The following is a 17,430-nucleotide window of genomic DNA, read 5'->3' as shown; positions in this document are numbered from 1 at the left end:
CGAACTCAGAATCTACAGTTATATGTGTGGTTCTTGTAATCATTTAGAATTGAATCGTACTTGTAGCCTACATCATATAATGCTCAGCCATGGATTCGAACACAACTACTCCAATACGCTATAGTCTAGTGTAGAATCTGCTTCTTACGGAACTGAACCCAAGATCCATACTAGCGAATGGCTTAGTCAGCGCGAGGTTTTATCTACCACCTTCAACATACATAGTAATGCCAACAGTAACTTCATCAACAAGTTGTAGCGTACTTGGCTATTTTTAGAAGGGACACGTTGCTGAACTAGCAGATTTATAAAATTAATTGATCATGTTCACATGAAGCTTGGGAGGACGCAATTGCAAAAAAGCACTGCTCGCTCGAAGAGTGTGCCGTGAGCATACAAATTTTCTCAGATTCTCCTGGTGTAAATTAAAGATGTTTGTACGGGAAGGTCAACTGAGCGAATTTTTAATACGGAATTCAGCATTGCAAACTAGTCACTGCTGCAAATTTAACAGAATAAAAGAATTTCTAATTCTTCCGTTTACTTATGTGAATGACTATTCTGGTGTACTAGTAAAGCTGATCTAGAAGTAAAAGCTTTTTCACAGTGACTACAGTTGTATGGTCGATCACCTGTGTGAGACCTCTTATGAATTACAAGATTCTTTCTTTGCGTAAAGGATTTTCCACATAAGTTACAAGTAAATTTTCTCTCACCCGTATGAGTGAGCGAATGCTGAGCATGAAGCTGTTTAGTTCGAGACCTCTTCCCACATACTTCACAAACGTACGGTTTCTCTCCAGTGTGTATTCTCTGATGTTCAATCAATGACACACGATTTGTTATACTTTTGCCACACTCGTCACAAGTATATAGTTTCGCTTCTTCGTTTATCCTATTATGAATAGTTAGGTGTTCCTTTAAATCCGAGAGCCTCACAAAGCTTCGGCCACAGATATCACACACAAAACCCTCTGACTTGTGCAATCGCAAATGAGCATTGTAACTGCTGTACGAAAAATAATGTGCATTGCATGTTTCACAGATATATATTTTCTCTTTGGTATGGATATTTTCGTGATTTGCAAAGGTAAATTTTTCATAAAATCCTCGATTACAAAATCTGCAAAGATAAGGAGGTTCTGTGTGTCTTCTCTCGTGATAAGTCAACAGAATTTGGGATAGGAACCTTCTTCCACAAATGTTACACACAAACTTAAATTCATCCTTGTTATGGCGTCTGGCATGTTGTTTAAGTACCTGCGAAGTCTTATATCGTTTCATACAAACTTCACATTCATAACTTCGTTCTTGAACATGACTCCTTTCATGCTTCCGATAGTATTTTGCCATTACCAACTTATCACAAATTTCACATTTACGACGATGAAGCCTCTGAGATTTTTTAACATTAGAATTCCTTCCGTTAATTGTATTAAGCTGAGCAACAGCCATTTTAATTTGCGAATCCTTAACACTGGAATTCTTTCCGTTACTTTTATTAAGTTTAGGAAACACCTCTTCAATTTGTGACCTCTTAACGCTAGAATTCTTCCCGTTAATTGCTTTAAGCTGAGAAACCGCCCTTTCAATTTGTGAGTTCTTAATACTGGAATTCTTACATTTACGACGATGAATGACCTGAGATATTTTAACACTAGAATTTTCACATTTACGACGATCAACCCCTTGAGACTTCTTGATATTGGTGTTCTCTCCGCTAACTGCATTATGAGAAACTGCCTTTTCAGTTTGTGAGTTTGTAACACTGGAATTCTCACATTTACGACGACGAACTCCCTGAGAGCTCTTAACACTGGAATTTTTATATTTACGACGACGAATCGCCTGAGAGATTTTAACACTAGAATTTTCACATTCACGGCGATTAATACCCTGAGATTTCTTAACATTGGTGTTCTCTCTGCTAATTGTATTAAGATGAGAAACCGCCTTTTCAATTTGCGAGTTCTTAACACTGGAATTCTCACATTTACGACGGTGAGACCTCTGCGATTTTTTAACACTGGAAATCTTTCTGCTAAGTGTGTTAAGTTGATAAACCGCCTTTTCAATCTGTGACTTATCAAATTGGCCATTATTAGAATGATAATAGTTGTTATAGTCTTCACGACACGCTTGTTGATTCATAGGTACGGTTGACTTCTTGCACTTATCGAAAACTGATGCAGAACTTCCCTGAAGTAACTGCTTCCTGCAAATAAAACAAATAATTATTACATAAATAGTCATGTAAATTTATGCCTAAAATTGAAGAAATGCGCTCTTCAGTCCTCGCTCTTGACCATTCTAAAGGGTTTTTAACAAATAAATACAAAATATATACAAAGAAAGAAAGATTTGAACTCGAGTCCCCGGCTTACCATACCGATGTATTAAACACTGCCCAGACTTTCCCTTAGCAGTCATACATTCAATCACTAGTGAAGTCTATGCTCAACCACTTAGACCACATGGATTGTTCCACTTTTCCTACAGTCTTGGATAACCCAGCCTCTACATTGCTAATCTTCTACTGGTATTAACTCAATGATATACAAAGCGTAAACAATCAAACTCTTAAGTCAAACTTATTACGAGTAGTTTACGAAGAATTTGCAAATTTTACAGAAAATCCAAATCACATAGAAGACAAAAAAGTAATACACTGATAAAACTGACTTTATTGTGCCGGTATATTTATTATGTGAACATTTGTAGGAACCTTTCTCCCTTTCGTGAGTGAAATGTACGAAGAAAATTCTAAAACCAAACCAAAACTCACATTCTAATAATCAAAACTAATACAAATATATTATAACTTCATCGTACCAAAACATAGTACACGGGTACTATCACTGTCTAGAAAGCCTCATACAGTATGCGGCAAAACAAACAGTACTGACTTGTCCAAGTCAGTCGCTTTTTGTCATAACGTGTGAAATTTCCTGCAAGATAATGAGAATGTTGAAAATTTCCTACCTTTTAAATTTATTTATTATGTACTGATCAGCCAGAACATTATGACTACCTACCTACTATCGATATAAACCCGTCCAGACGATAGCTGCGTCACCTGCCGAAGAATGCGTGCTAGTCAGTCACGCGTACGCTGCATGTAGTATGAGTGAGAGTATTGACCATGTGTAGAATGGGGAAGGCGCAGATCTATCTGAATTTGACCGAGAGCAGGTTGTAATGGCCCAGAGACTCGGCAGAAGAATTTCGGAAACTGCAGGACATGTCGCGTGTTCGAGGAGTGCTGTGGTGAGTGTCTTCAACAAGTGGCGAAACCAAGGGAAAACGACGTCCAAACGTCAAGGGGTTGGCCGCCCCCACCTCATTACAGATGTCGGACGTCATAGGCTGGGCAGACTGGTAAAACAGGATAGGCAGCGAACTGTGGCAGAACTAACATCAGACTTTATTGCTGGGCAAAGTACAAATGTGTGTGAACACACTGTGCACCGAACACTCCTAACGATGGGTCTCCGAAGCCCATGACCCATCCATGTGCGAATGCTAACATCACGACATCGGCAACTACGACTGAAATAAACACATGACCATCGTCACTGAACCTTGGCACAGTGGCAGAGCGTTGCATTGTCTAATGAATCCCGATACCTTCTTTATAATGACGATGGGAGGGTGCGAATCCGTCGTGTTCGACGAGAACAGCTCCTTGACACCTGCACTGCGGAACGGAGAAAAGATGGCGGCGGCTTAATTATGCTCTGGGGAACATTCACGTGAGCATCCATGTGTCTAGTGGAGTTCGGGCAAGGCACCATAACGGCCAAGGCGTATCGCACACTGCTTGCAGACTACGTACACCCCTTCATGACGACCATGTTTCCCAACGGTAGTGGCATTTTTCGAAAAGATAATACACCATATCACAAGGCCAGGATTGTGATGGACTGGTTCGAGGAACAGAGGGGCAAGTTCCAAGTGATGTGCTGGACCCCCAACTCGCCGGATCTGAACCCAATGGAACACAGGTGGGATGTAGTTGAACGTGACGTCAGAGCCATCGCCCCCTCCCCAGAATTTACTGGAATTAGGTGACCTGTGTGTATGCATGTGGTGCCAACTCTCTCCAGTGACCTTCCAAGGAACATTGCGTCCATGCCAAGACGCGTCGCCATTGTTATCCGTGCCAAAGGTGGACATACTGACAGTTAGGTAGGTAGTCATCATGTTCTGGCTGATGTGTGCGTATATTTTGTCTCGTCTCGAATTCGAGTCGAGTCGAGACAGGCTTAAATCTCGACTCGACTCGACTCGTGCGCATCCCTAGCTGCACTCTTGAAAATGTACTTTTGTTGACCTTCAGCAGTTTTGATAAGTTCAGTAAATTTTCCTGCCTTCAACTCTTCAGCAAATTCCGCGCTCGACAGGTCGATTCGATATCAAAGCGAATTACAAGCTCTGCTTTAACCATATTCATCTACAAACCATTCCTTTCGTCACTCAATAATCTGAATAGAACAGAGAATAGGACTATTAAGATGAATAATTACCGGACATTTAACATCTGGTTTTGAGCTCGTACCGGACACCGGAGAAGGAAGTTAAAAACCGAACTGTTCGGTAAAATACTGACGGTTGGCTACCCCAAACACAACCAATACGAGTACTTGCGTAGGAGCAAGGGGTGAACTTCTTCATACATACCTCATTTTAAAAACAAAATAAAAGTACAGTGAAACCTCTACTAGCGGACACCTCTATAAAGCGGACACCTCCCGTAACGGACATATTTTGTAATCCCCAAACACTGCAATAGGAAAAAACATATTGGCAAACCTCTTTAAAGCGGACACTCTCTAGTACAGACACGGACAGTCTTTTCGGTCTTTTATAGGTATTATTTACCTCCGTATTATTACGGACACTTTCTCTGGAAACAAGTTTAAAAATATAGTAAAAATTCATTTTTAGTAATTCATATATGTGTCACCAAGGAAGCAATGTGACATTTAGCTTCCTCAACTGTCTGCTCAGCAACCCAGATGATGTGTCTCTGTTTATTAACATTCTCATGTCCTTTGCTTGCATCCCACTCCCACAGCTGTTTTAGACACAAAAGTGATTGACAGTTGCCCACCGTTTGGGATGACATGTTATGCTACTGTCCCTCTGGAATCTCTAACCAAGCAGAATACTTTTTTTTTTTTTTTTTTTTTTTTTTTTAACCCGCGGGTACGCATATTATTTCGAAAAAGACACTTCTGGATTGCAATTAACCCACAAATTAAAGCGACATACTGAAAACGTAGTAAGTACTGATAAGTGTAAACTATAGCATCTTATTTCAATGTTGTGCCTCGAACATAGAGTATTGGATGGCGGAGGATAATGCAGGTACCGTAACATTTGGTAATATTCGTAAATACACGATTCATGCAAAAATATTTTTTTTTTCTGATTACATATCACCTTGATTGCTAATTTACGTAAGAAAATATTGAAGCCTCTGTAAGGCGGACACCTCTCTATAGCGGACAATTTTTGATTCCCCACGGCTGTCCGCTTTAGAGAGGTTTCACTGTATTAGGGAAAAGAAAATAAAAATGTTGGTGTTTCCAACTTAAAATCTTCGACGTGTAAAGCTATTTGTCAATTACTGTGTATAAAAATTAATTTATTAAACATATCGTATATTATTATTCACTTTCCAGTGACGGTATATCTTGATCACCGTAAAACCAGAGGCGGTATGGCATATCACTGCATACCGTCTCATTCGACCACTGATTTATATGCTAATAAAGAGAAAGAATTTCTGAAATTGGGTTAAAGGCATGGGTTACTGAATCGAACAACACGATGAGGGAACACATTTGTCTATAGAGAAGATATTGTATTTTGCAGTGATGCGGTGCCTTCTGAAACGCGAAAAATTAAGCCTCGTGTAGATTGGTTACAGGATGCATAATAATTGTGCTACCTTAGTAGGATAGTATATAGGAAACCTCGTTTATTCTCACTAGTACTAACCACTAGTACTGCTGGCATAGTTTTAAAAATGAAATTATGTAGAGAAGATGACGGTTCTAAACGGAAAATATGCCTATTTTAATTTTTGTGAAGAAGTACTGATTCGAGTAGTATGATGTACTGTAAACTGGGGTTGCTTAGTAAGTTTTTTTTTTTTTTCTTTTTCATACTACCTCTTGTTGTTTATTGCAATTAATTTTTCTTGTGATGTTTCTAGAGCTTACAAGGGATGAAAGGGAGATTATATATATCGAAATGGAAGAAGGTTTATACACTAATCGAAGGCACTAATGACGCCTATTACGAAACTGTAATAAAAATTTTCCGAATGTGTATACTCTGCGAGTTATATGAATATACAGAGAGTACAAAAAGTCCGGTGCCACCCTTAGAAGTCGCAAACGGAGAGACAGACAGATGCCAAAACAGGGAAACATGTGTTTGATCATTTTAAAAGTACAATGTATCGAAGCAAAAAGTTTTGTCTCAGGCGGGGCCCAACTCAAAATTTTCAAATAGCAAGAAGGATAAAGCTGCATATAGTTGGAAAGCTGTTGGGAAATGAAAAAAGACGGAACAAGTCCTGACTCTCTAAAATTACGCTGGGCAAAATGACGGCCGTTGAAAATGTCAGTAAAAACCTCATTGTAAAGTGTATGGCCATCTCAAAGAACCTGAAACGGTGAGACAGATGTCAAAACAGGAAAAAAAAGGTGTGTCATCATACCAAATGTCCAATGATTAAAAATAAAAGTATTTGTGCAAACATCTTGTATTTTAGTTCTTTTTTCTGCAGCCGGGTTTCAGTTTGTTTTCATTTTAATTCTTGAGCTCAACGGAAAGAAAGGAAATGCTTCTACTATGAGATGCTGCTATTTGGGCCTAGTAATGTCTAAATAAATAAAGAAATATAATAAAACAAAACTAAATTAAGAAGTAAAGAAAAGAAAAGAATTAAATTTGACTTTTTTTTAGTATACCTAGGTAGAACTGGCTAGTTAATATATAATGTATAATAATGGTACTTATGCTCCTTGTCCTGGATTATCAAGTATAAAATGATTCAAAAAAAATTTTTTTCTTGCACCAGGAAGAGCGAATACTTGCAAGTGTCTTACAATGATAATAAGTGCAGATCGGAAAATGGAAAGCGAATGCGCTTGGAGAATCGAAATGAGAATGTACATTTTGACCGGCCGCCATTTTGCACAGGGTAATTTCAGAGAGTTGATACTTCTTCCGTCTTCTTTCATTTCCTAACAGCTTTCCAACGATATGCAACTTGACCCCCTTTGATATTTGAAGATTTTGAGTAGGATCTCTGCAGAGGACCTTGGGACAAATATTCTTACTTTCATTGTACTTTTGGAATGATGACACACGTAGTTTCCTGTTTTAACACCTGTTTCACCGTTTCAGATTTTTTGGGGTGGCCATAGACTTTAGAATGACGTTTTTGCTGACATTTTGACCGGTCGCCATGTTCCACATTGTAATTTTAGAGAGTCAAAACGTGTTCCTTCTTCTTTCATTTTTTTTAACAACTTTCCAACGATATGCTACTTGATCCCTCTTGCTATTTGAAAATTTTGAGTTGGACTCCGTCTGGGACCATGCGGGTGGCCCTGGGACAACACTTTTTGTTTTGATACGTTGGATTTCTAAAATGATCAAACACATGTTTTCCTGTGTTGGCATCTGGCTTACCGTTTGCGATTTCTAGAGGTGGCAACGGACTTTTTGGACACCTTGTATATTCATATAACTCGCAGAGTATATGCATTCGGATTTTTTTTATTACAGGTTCGTAATAGGCGTCACTAGTGCTTTCGACTGGTGTATAAGCCATCTTCCACTTCTATATATAATCTCCCTCTCTTCCCTTATTAGTCCATGTAAAGTTTTCCTGCAGTCATAACAAAATTTTACCCAGACTGAAGTTTCCCAGCAGCCAGAATGTACTGTTTCCAAATAGCCCCGCTTTCGAGGCTACTTGGAAAATATAATGTTTTTCCATAGTAGTACAGTAAGAGCTATGTGAAAAATGCAGTCATTTGAAAAGAAGCACTTACAAGATCACACTTTCCTGAGGAGATTGATATGTAACATGCCTGTTTCTTTAATAGTAATGTTCCTAGGCTGTTAGACTTTTTTTTTTTTTTTGCACAACTTTTAGTTAAACATAATAAATTGTTGAACCAATCTAAACTAACTACCAGTAGCGGTTCGTGGTCTGTACAAGCACCGGTTGCAATGTTGCAATATCAAAGGTATGTAGGTACGCGCAAGTGTTCCCCTCCCCCAGAGTTCTTGAGTCTTATCCAAAAAATATTCAGGAAATATAAGGAGGAAGTCTTTTAAGCTTCATTTGTATTTATTGATTAAAGTACTTTTCTAATATTGATTTAATATATAAGCTATTTCCTTTTTTTCAAACAACCACTATCAATATACGTTTATACACTATTTATATACAAAACTTCTACACTCATGATATTGAACAAGAGAGAAATCGAATTTATATAGCATGTGCTGTAAGCCATGAATGATGGCGTTAACATAAAAAGCAAGAAAATCGCATATATTCATGCACGCAAACAAAATTATTTAATTATATAAACTATTTATTATTTATTATTTTAAAATGGAAGGTTTTTCTTCGTTCTTTTCCAGCTTCAAATTTTTCTATGGCTTCATTGAAATCTTAAATGCTGCTCGCCAAGTTTTTCTGAATAGAAAGCATCGCTACCGCAAATATTTTCCGCTTTATTTTCTTTAGGGTACAGAAACACTTCTATCCTCCGACAATATGCATTTTGTTAGCATTTCTTTGTATGAATATAAGGAAGAAATGAAAAGGAAGAAGAAAGCAAGAGAGAGAAAGAAAAAATAATAATAAGGATAATTAGAGGACAGAACGCATCCAGCGGAAAAATGTAAACTTTTAATTGGACACGTGTGCAGCTAAAAAGTGAAAGTGAAAGCCACACAAGTGTTACTTTTTAATGAAGGGGCGGAGCCTAATTAAAAGTTGATCTCCGGAGAGTATATCGTCGGCGGCAATTCAAAACCTGCTATGTGCATTTTGTAGGAGAAGCGAAAAACAGTATCCTGGTTAGCTTTTTGGCTTTATAAAAGTGATGTTATAAGTAATATTTGATGCTGCACGTAACTTGATACCTTTTCAAGTAACTTGAGAAGGTACCAGTTACGTGCAGCATCAAATATTACTTATAACATCACTTTTATAAAGCGAAAAATCTAACGAGGATACTGTTTTTCGCTTCTCCTGCAAAATGCACATAGCAGGTTTTGAATTGCCGCCGACGATATATAAGTGATGACCAACTCCCAGCAGCCAGAAGGAGTGGAAGTCTGATGAAGACACAGTTATTGTGTTGAAAACTGTTACGTGATACTGATTTTTTACATATTATCACATAGCCTTGATCAGTGTGTTATTGTGTATTAGTACAAAATGGAAACAAGGCCTGATAGAATAGTTATAGGACATTTTCCGGAACTGAGGAGGAAAATTGACAAGTGGAAGGATAGTAAGAGGAAGGAGATCAAAAAAGAAGAACAACTTAAATTTCTTAGGATCTGTTTGCAAGAAGAAGTAACGCCCAAAGGATTAAGAGTCAATAAGAAAGGGGTAGATTGCAGGACCACTAGATGGAGAAAGCTACTCAAGAAAATGGAGAAGGAATTAATTTGGAACGAGATAAGAAGGAAGAAGAAGGAAATAAACGAGATAAAGGAAAGAAATCAGAGCAAAAGAGAATAAATAGAAGAAAGTCTGAGCATTTTTACAAGAGAATTCACAATGAAGGAAATGAAAGTGTGAGAGGAAAAGTTCAGAAGAAAAGAAGAAGAGAGATTAAGAGAGAAATGTAAAAGAATAGGCTGGAAACAAAAAGAGACAATAGATGAGTTAAAAGTGGTAATCATAGAAGATATTGAGATTACTGAAGAAGAGAAGCAGTTTTTAAGTCTAGGATATAAATTCAGAGTAGCAAAAGAGGAGGTAGATAAGGAAGAAGCTGTTTATGGAATAGAGGAAGCACTTCACGAAATAAAATATGAAGAAGATAGGAACCGAATTCGGAGGAAACTTGTAAATATAGTAAATAACAAATCAAGAAGACAAAGAGGCAATCTGACTGACAAAGAGAAAATGGGAATGAGAAGGATAAGAACGAGAAAGGACATAGTAGTGGTACAGGCAGACAAAGGAGGAGCTATAGTTGTTATGGATAAAGTATGGTATGAAGAAGAACTTGGAGATCTGAAAGACGAGACATATGAAGATGTCGCGGAAAAAGGACAAGAAGAAGAGATAAAGAGAAAGATTATAGAGGACTGCAAAAAGAAAGGGTTCAAGAGGTTAGTGAGAGAAGAAGGAAAGCTACCTAGAATAAAAGGATTTCCAAAAATCCACAAAGAAGTAGAGAAGTTGAGGCCGGTGCTTAACTGCAGGAATAATATGTTAGAACTGTTGGAGAAAAAGCTTAAGAAGATAGCCGAGGCAGTGAGAGAAGAACAAGAAAGTAGGAGAGTAGAAAATACGCAAGAGGTTAAGAGGATGATAGATAAATTAGGAAGAAGAAATGAGAGCACAGTGCTATTTAGTCTGGATGTCAAGAGTATGTTCCCGAGCCTTAAGAGAGAAGAAATATTGAGAATAATAGAAGAGGAAATGGGTGAAAAGAGAATAGAAAATTGGGACAGTAAGAAGGTAAGAAGAGGATTAGAGGCATTGTGGGAGAAAGGATACTGCATAATCAGAGACAGGATTGTTAAAATGAAGGAAGGACTTAATATAGGATCTTGTTTGAGTCCAGTACTCTCAGATATAATAATGAACCGATGGGAGAAGGAGACGATAGAAAGAGGAGGAGAAAGACTGCTTCTTTTTTGCCGTTATGTGGACGACTGTTTAGGAATATGGAAGGGGACGAAAAGGCAGCTGGAGAAATTCATAAGGGACGTAGAAGATGAAAAGAAAGGGATTAGACTCGAACATGAAATAGAAGTAGCTAAGGAGATAAACTATTTAGATATGAAAATAAAGAAGTCGGAAGGAGGAGAGTTTATTACATCCTGGTACCAAAAAGAGTGTGTGAGTAATTGCCACAAACGAAGTGATGTGGATGAGGGTACAAAGAAGAATTTCATAAAAGGCATGGAAGAAAGAATAGGAGACCTAAACACAAATGAAGAACAGAGGAAAACAGATTTAAAGAAGTTCTGGACACAACTAAGGAGAAATGGATACAACGAAGAGGATAGGGTCACAAGAAACATAGCAAGAGAGAGAAAGAAAGAGGAAGACGACAAGAACAAAAAATGGTTTGGAATAGAAAGCCTAGGCAAAGAAACAGAGAAGATAAAGAGAATGCTTCGGAAAGCAGGAATTAGGACGTACAGGAAAGGAGGAAGCAGAATAATTGAACTAGTCAGAAGAACAAAGAAAAAAGCAATAGCGGACAAAGATCAGAGGGGAGTAATATATAGAGTAGGATGCGCGGAGTGCAACAAAATTTACATAGGAGAAACAAAAAAGAAAATGCAAGAAAGGATTAAACAGCACCAGGATGATGTAAGATTGAAAAGTGACAACAATGCAATATACAAGCGTCAGAAAGAGACTAACCACAGGATAGGGTGGGAAGGAGCAGAGGTCATAGAAGTAGAAAATAGAACTTTGGTGAGGAAATGGAAAGAAGCCAGGGAGATTATGAAGGCAGGAGACAAGGTGATGAACTGGAATGCAGGATTCTCGATAAATAAGGAGTGGGAGAGGATTCTGCTTAAAGAAGAAGAAATGAAAAGGAAGAAGAAAGCAAGAGAGAGAAAGAAAAAACAATAATAAGGATAATTAGAGGACAGAACGCATCCAGCGGAAAAATGTAAACTTTTAATTGGACACGTGTGCAGCTAAAATGTGAAAGTGAAAGCCACACAAGTGTTACTTTTTAATGAAGGGGCGGAGCCTAATTAAAAGTTGATTTCCGGAGAGTATATATAAGTGATGACCAACTCCCAGCAGCCAGAAGGAGTGGAAGTCTGATGAAGACACAGTTATTGTGTTGAAACTGTTACGTGATACTGATTTTTTACATATTATCACATAGCCTTGATCAGTGTGTTATTGTGTATAAACTTTATCATAATTACAATCTTAAATTTTGAAAATCTAATGGATTATCAACAAATACGATATATTAAGTTACACTAACAAGTTCTTCAAGCTAAGATTCAAAATATTTATACACATCACTTACTTATTCCTTTCCGTCCGGGTCGAATAAACCAATGGTAGCCCCCCACCTCTCCGAAGTGGAAATGCTGGAAGGCGCCATGTTGATTTCACTACCCATGATGCATCAACACACGACAGTAGAAAACAAATCATTACTGTTCAACCACGAAAGGTTTGCAATTAATATCATAAGTAAGTTTTAGATAATAAGAAGTTAACACATTCATCATAGATTTTACGTAGAAAATTTAAAACCGATATAACGTTAGGAATCATTCGTAATTAATATTAGTTATATACGGATATAGTGTGCAGTTATTGAATAACCTTGCCACCCAAAGGCTTGTATTAATAGTAAAGAAACATTTCAACAACTAACATTAATAACTAACACGTAAAAACAAATAAAACGTGTATTTGAACTAATGGCACGACTATACCAAATGCGGGCCACTTAAACAAAACAACGGCAAAACAATAACAATGTAAGGTACCGTAAAGGGGTACGTTACAACATATTCAAAGTTGTCTAACTCCGCCCCTGTCCATTTCTGAACTGTATGTCATATAAACATTTTTTTCTTGTTTTGTTGCCAGGAATCTGTGGTTTCATTTTTATCCATTACTTTTGGGATCTAATATATACATTAAGTTCACAGAATTATGTAGGATATGCTGTAGTGTCTTAAAGAAGTAAAAAACTTAAGCGTGTATTGGCATTTGCCAAAATTTACATTGCATAGTTTTAAAAACTACCATGTTTATAAAAGGATATTGCAAAAACAATTTTTTACTGGTTCTGTAGGCCTTCAGGAAGACAAGCTCACCACTGTAGTTAGCAGCGGCGGCTGCTACTATACGTTGCATCCTGATATATTTTTTTTAATACTAAAAATATTTTTAAGTATTAAAGTAGTGTATCAGTAAAAAATAAACCTCTGCTCTTGAGTGCAAAACAGTGTTGATGCATTTCTTTAAAAAATTGATTTAAAAAACTGAAAGAAAGAGAGAGATTTACATTTCTAGTTTCAGCGAGCGTTGCCCTGGAAGCAGTAACATTGAGCATATAGCAGCGAGCTCCTATCTCTTAACATGAGGAAGTGGATTTATTCTTGCATCGCTCCTATCTTCCCGTATTGCCCGCTAGCAGTTGCACCTTCTTCCGCAACTGGTAAATAGTCAGCTTCTGTAATAGCTACGAATTTCTCCGCTTGGAAGCGCATGACACAATACATAGGGTGAAAGAGATACAGACTCTTGGAAGAAAGAAGTTATTCACAAAACATAAACTTACAAAGAACAAATTCAGGTCTGGTGGTAGCAGGGACGGATCCAGGCTGAGTTGGGGGGGGGGGGGCGGTCGTTCGAAGTCAATAGATTTTATTTAACATTTATAATACAAAGGTGAAAGTTCTTGGGATAAGTTTTATTTTTAAAATAAAAAAAAAAAATATTCTGGGGGAGGGGGGATCGAGTCTCGAAGCAGAAAATGTCTTACCACTGGTCTAATTCCTAGCTCTGTCTTTCGTGCACATGATCCCGTGTTCGTTTCCGGCGGAAAGCATAAAAAGTTAATCTCAAATTATTCACTTTCAATAATCATCTATCATCTTTAGCCTAATTTGCTGAAATGTGAAACTTTTTTTCATTTTCGAAGGGAAACATCTTAATTTTATGCTTCTTCATAGTAGAACAGCAGACAAAAATACGTGGTTTCTGAAAATGGACTTTTTGTTCCTTATATTCATACAAAGAAATGCTAACAAAATGCATATTGTCGGAGGATAGAAGTGTTTCTGTACCCTAAAGAAAATAAAGCGGAAAATATTTGCGGTAGCGATGCTTTCTATTCAGAAAAACTTGGCGAGCAGCATTTTAGATTTCAATGAAGCCATAGAAAAATTTGAAGCTGGAAAAGAACGAAGAAAAACCTTCCATTTTAAAATAATAAATAATAAATAGTTTATATAATTAAATAATTTTGTTTGCGTGCATGAATATATGCGATTTTCTTGCTTTTTATGTTAACGCCATCATTCATGGCTTACAGCACATGCTATATAAATTCGATTTCTCTCTTGTTCAATATCATGAGTGTAGAAGTTTTGTATATAAATAGTGTATAAACGTATATTGATAGTGGTTGTTTGAAAAAAAGGAAATAGCTTATATATTAAATCAATATTAGAAAAGTACTTTAATCAATAAATACAAATGAAGCTTAAAAGACTTCCTCCTTATATTTCCTGAATATTTTTTGGATAAGACTCAAGAACTCTGGGGGAGGGGAACACTTGCGCGTACCTACATACCTTTGATATTGCAACATTGCAACCGGTGCTTGTACAGACCACGAACCGCTACTGGTAGTTAGTTTAGATTGGTTCAACAATTTATTATGTTTAACTAAAAGTTGTGCAAAAAAAAAAAAAAAAAAAAAAGTCTAACAGCCTAGGAACATTACTATTAAAGAAATAAAGAAACAGGCATGTTACATATCAATCTTCTCAGGAAAGTGTGATCTTGTAAGTGCTTCTTTTCAAATGACTGCATTTTTCACATAGCTCTTACTGTACTACTATGGAAAAACATTATATTTTCCAAGTAGCCTCGAAAGCGGGGCTATTTGGAAACAGTACATTCTGGCTGCTGGGAAACTTCAGTCTGGGTAAAATTTTGTTATGACTGCAGGAAAACTTTACATGGACTAATAAGGGAAGAGAGGGAGATTATATATAGAAGTGGAAGATGGCTTATACACCAGTCGAAAGCACTAGTGACGCCTATTACGAACCTGTAATAAAAAAAATCCGAATGCATATACTCTGCGAGTTATATGAATATACAGGGTATCCAAAAAGTCCGTTGCCACCTCTAGAAATCGCAAACAGTAAGCCAGATGCCAACACAGGAAAACACGTGTTTGATCATTTTAGAAATCCAACGTATCAAAACAAAAAGTGTTGTCCCAGGGCCACCCGCATGGTCTCAGACGAAGTCCAACTCAAAATTTTCAAATAGCAAGAGGGATCAAGTAGCATATCGTTGGAAAGTTGTTAAAAAAATGAAAGAAGAAGGAACACGTTTTGACTCTCTAAAATTACAATGTGGAACATGGCGACCGGTCAAAATGTCAGCAAAAACGTCATTCTAAAGTCTATGGCCACCCCAAAAAATCTGAAACGGTGAAACAGGTGTTAAAACAGGAAACTACGTGTGTCATCATTCCAAAAGTACAATGAAAGTAAGAATATTTGTCCCAAGGTCCTCTGCAGAGGTCCTACTCAAAATCTTCAAATATCAAAGGGGGTCAAGTTGCATATCGTTGGAAAGCTGTTAGGAAATGAAAGAAGACGGAAGAAGTATCAACTCTCTGAAATTACCCTATGCAAAATGGCGGCCGGTCAAAATGTACATTCTCATTTCGATTCTCCAAGCGCATTCGCTTTCCATTTTCCGATCTGCACTTATTATCATTGTAAGACACTTGCAAGTATTCGCTCTTCCTGGTGCAAGAAAAAAAAGTTTTTTTGAATCATTTTATACTTGATAATCCAGGACAAGGAGCATAAGTACCATTATTATACATTATATGTTAACTAGCCAGTTCTACCTAGGTATACTAAAAAAAAATCAAATTTAATTCTTTTCTTTTCTTTACTTCTTAATTTAGTTTTGTTTTATTATATTTCTTTATTTATTTAGACATTACTAGGCCCAAATAGCAGCATCTCATAGTAGAAGCATTTCCTTTCTTTCCGTTGAGCTCAAGAATTAAAATGAAAACAAACTGAAACCCGGCTGCAGAAAAAAGAACTAAAATACAAGATGTTTGCACAAATACTTTTATTTTTAATCATTGGACATTTGGTATGATGACACACCTTTTTTTTCCTGTTTTGACATCTGTCTCACCGTTTCAGGTTCTTTGAGATGGCCATACACTTTACAATGAGGTTTTTACTGACATTTTCAACGGCCGTCATTTTGCCCAGCGTAATTTTAGAGAGTCAGGACTTGTTCCGTCTTTTTTCATTTCCCAACAGCTTTCCAACTATATGCAGCTTTATCCTTCTTGCTATTTGAAAATTTTGAGTTGGGCCCCGCCTGAGACAAAACTTTTTGCTTCGATACATTGTACTTTTAAAATGATCAAACACATGTTTCCCTGTTTTGGCATCTGTCTGTCTCTCCGTTTGCGACTTCTAAGGGTGGCACCGGACTTTTTGTACTCTCTGTATATTCATATAACTCGCAGAGTATACACATTCGGAAAATTTTTATTACAGTTTCGTAATAGGCGTCATTAGTGCCTTCGATTGGTGTATAAACCTTCTTCCATTTCGATATATATAATCTCCCTTTCATCCCTTGTAAGCTCTAGAAACATCACAAGAAAAATTAATTGCAATAAACAACAAGAGGTAGTATGAAAAAGAAAAAAAAACAAAACTTACTAAGCAACCCCAGTTTACAGTACATCATACTACTCGAATCAGTACTTCTTCACAAAAATTAAAATAGGCATATTTTCCGTTTAGAACCGTCATCTTCTCTACATAATTTCATTTTTAAAACTATGCCAGCAGTACTAGTGGTTAGTACTAGTGAGAATAAACGAGGTTTCCTATGTACTATCCTACTAAGGTAGCACAATTATTATGCATCCTGTAACCAATCTACACGAGGCTTAATTTTTCGCGTTTCAGAAGGCACCGCATCACTGCAAAATACAATATCTTCTCTATAGACAAATGTGTTCCCTCATCGTGTTGTTCGATTCAGTAACCCATGCCTTTAACCCAATTTCAGAAATTCTTTCTCTTTATTAGCATATAAATCAGTGGTCGAATGAGACGGTATGCAGTGATATGCCATACCGCCTCTGGTTTTACGGTGATCAAGATATACCGTCACTGGAAAGTGAATAATAATATACGATATGTTTAATAAATTAATTTTTATACACAGTAATTGACAAATAGCTTTACACGTCGAAGATTTTAAGTTGGAAACACCAACATTTTTATTTTCTTTTCCCTAATACAGTGAAACCTCTCTAAAGCGGACAGCCGTGGGGAATCAAAAATTGTCCGCTATAGAGAGGTGTCCGCCTTACAGAGGCTTCAATATTTTCTTACGTAAATTAGCAATCAAGG

General features: G+C 37.1%; 1 protein-coding gene across 8 annotated transcripts in view; it reads right to left on the bottom strand.

Annotated features, from left to right (window-relative positions):
• Positions 1 to 524: 524 nt before the first annotated feature.
• LOC145663087 (uncharacterized) overlaps positions 525 to 17,430 on the bottom strand; it is a 95,540-nt gene continuing 78,634 nt past the window's right edge. For all 8 annotated transcript variants that reach the window (XM_081729345.1, XM_081729341.1, XM_081729344.1 and 5 more), the window contains one exon: positions 525 to 2,215. In XM_081729345.1, the coding sequence (XP_081585471.1) occupies positions 541 to 2,215 (1,675 nt within the window). In that variant the 3' untranslated portion in view covers positions 525 to 540. The remainder of the gene's footprint in view (positions 2,216 to 17,430) is intronic.

The sequence above is a fragment of the Thermobia domestica genome, chromosome 10 (assembly GCF_964235325.1).
Source record: "Thermobia domestica chromosome 10, izTheDome1.hap1.1, whole genome shotgun sequence".
Classification (NCBI taxonomy): Eukaryota; Metazoa; Arthropoda; class Insecta; order Zygentoma; family Lepismatidae; genus Thermobia; species Thermobia domestica.
Note: the sequence above shows the minus strand (reverse complement) of the source record. Positions and strands in the feature narration are given on the sequence as shown.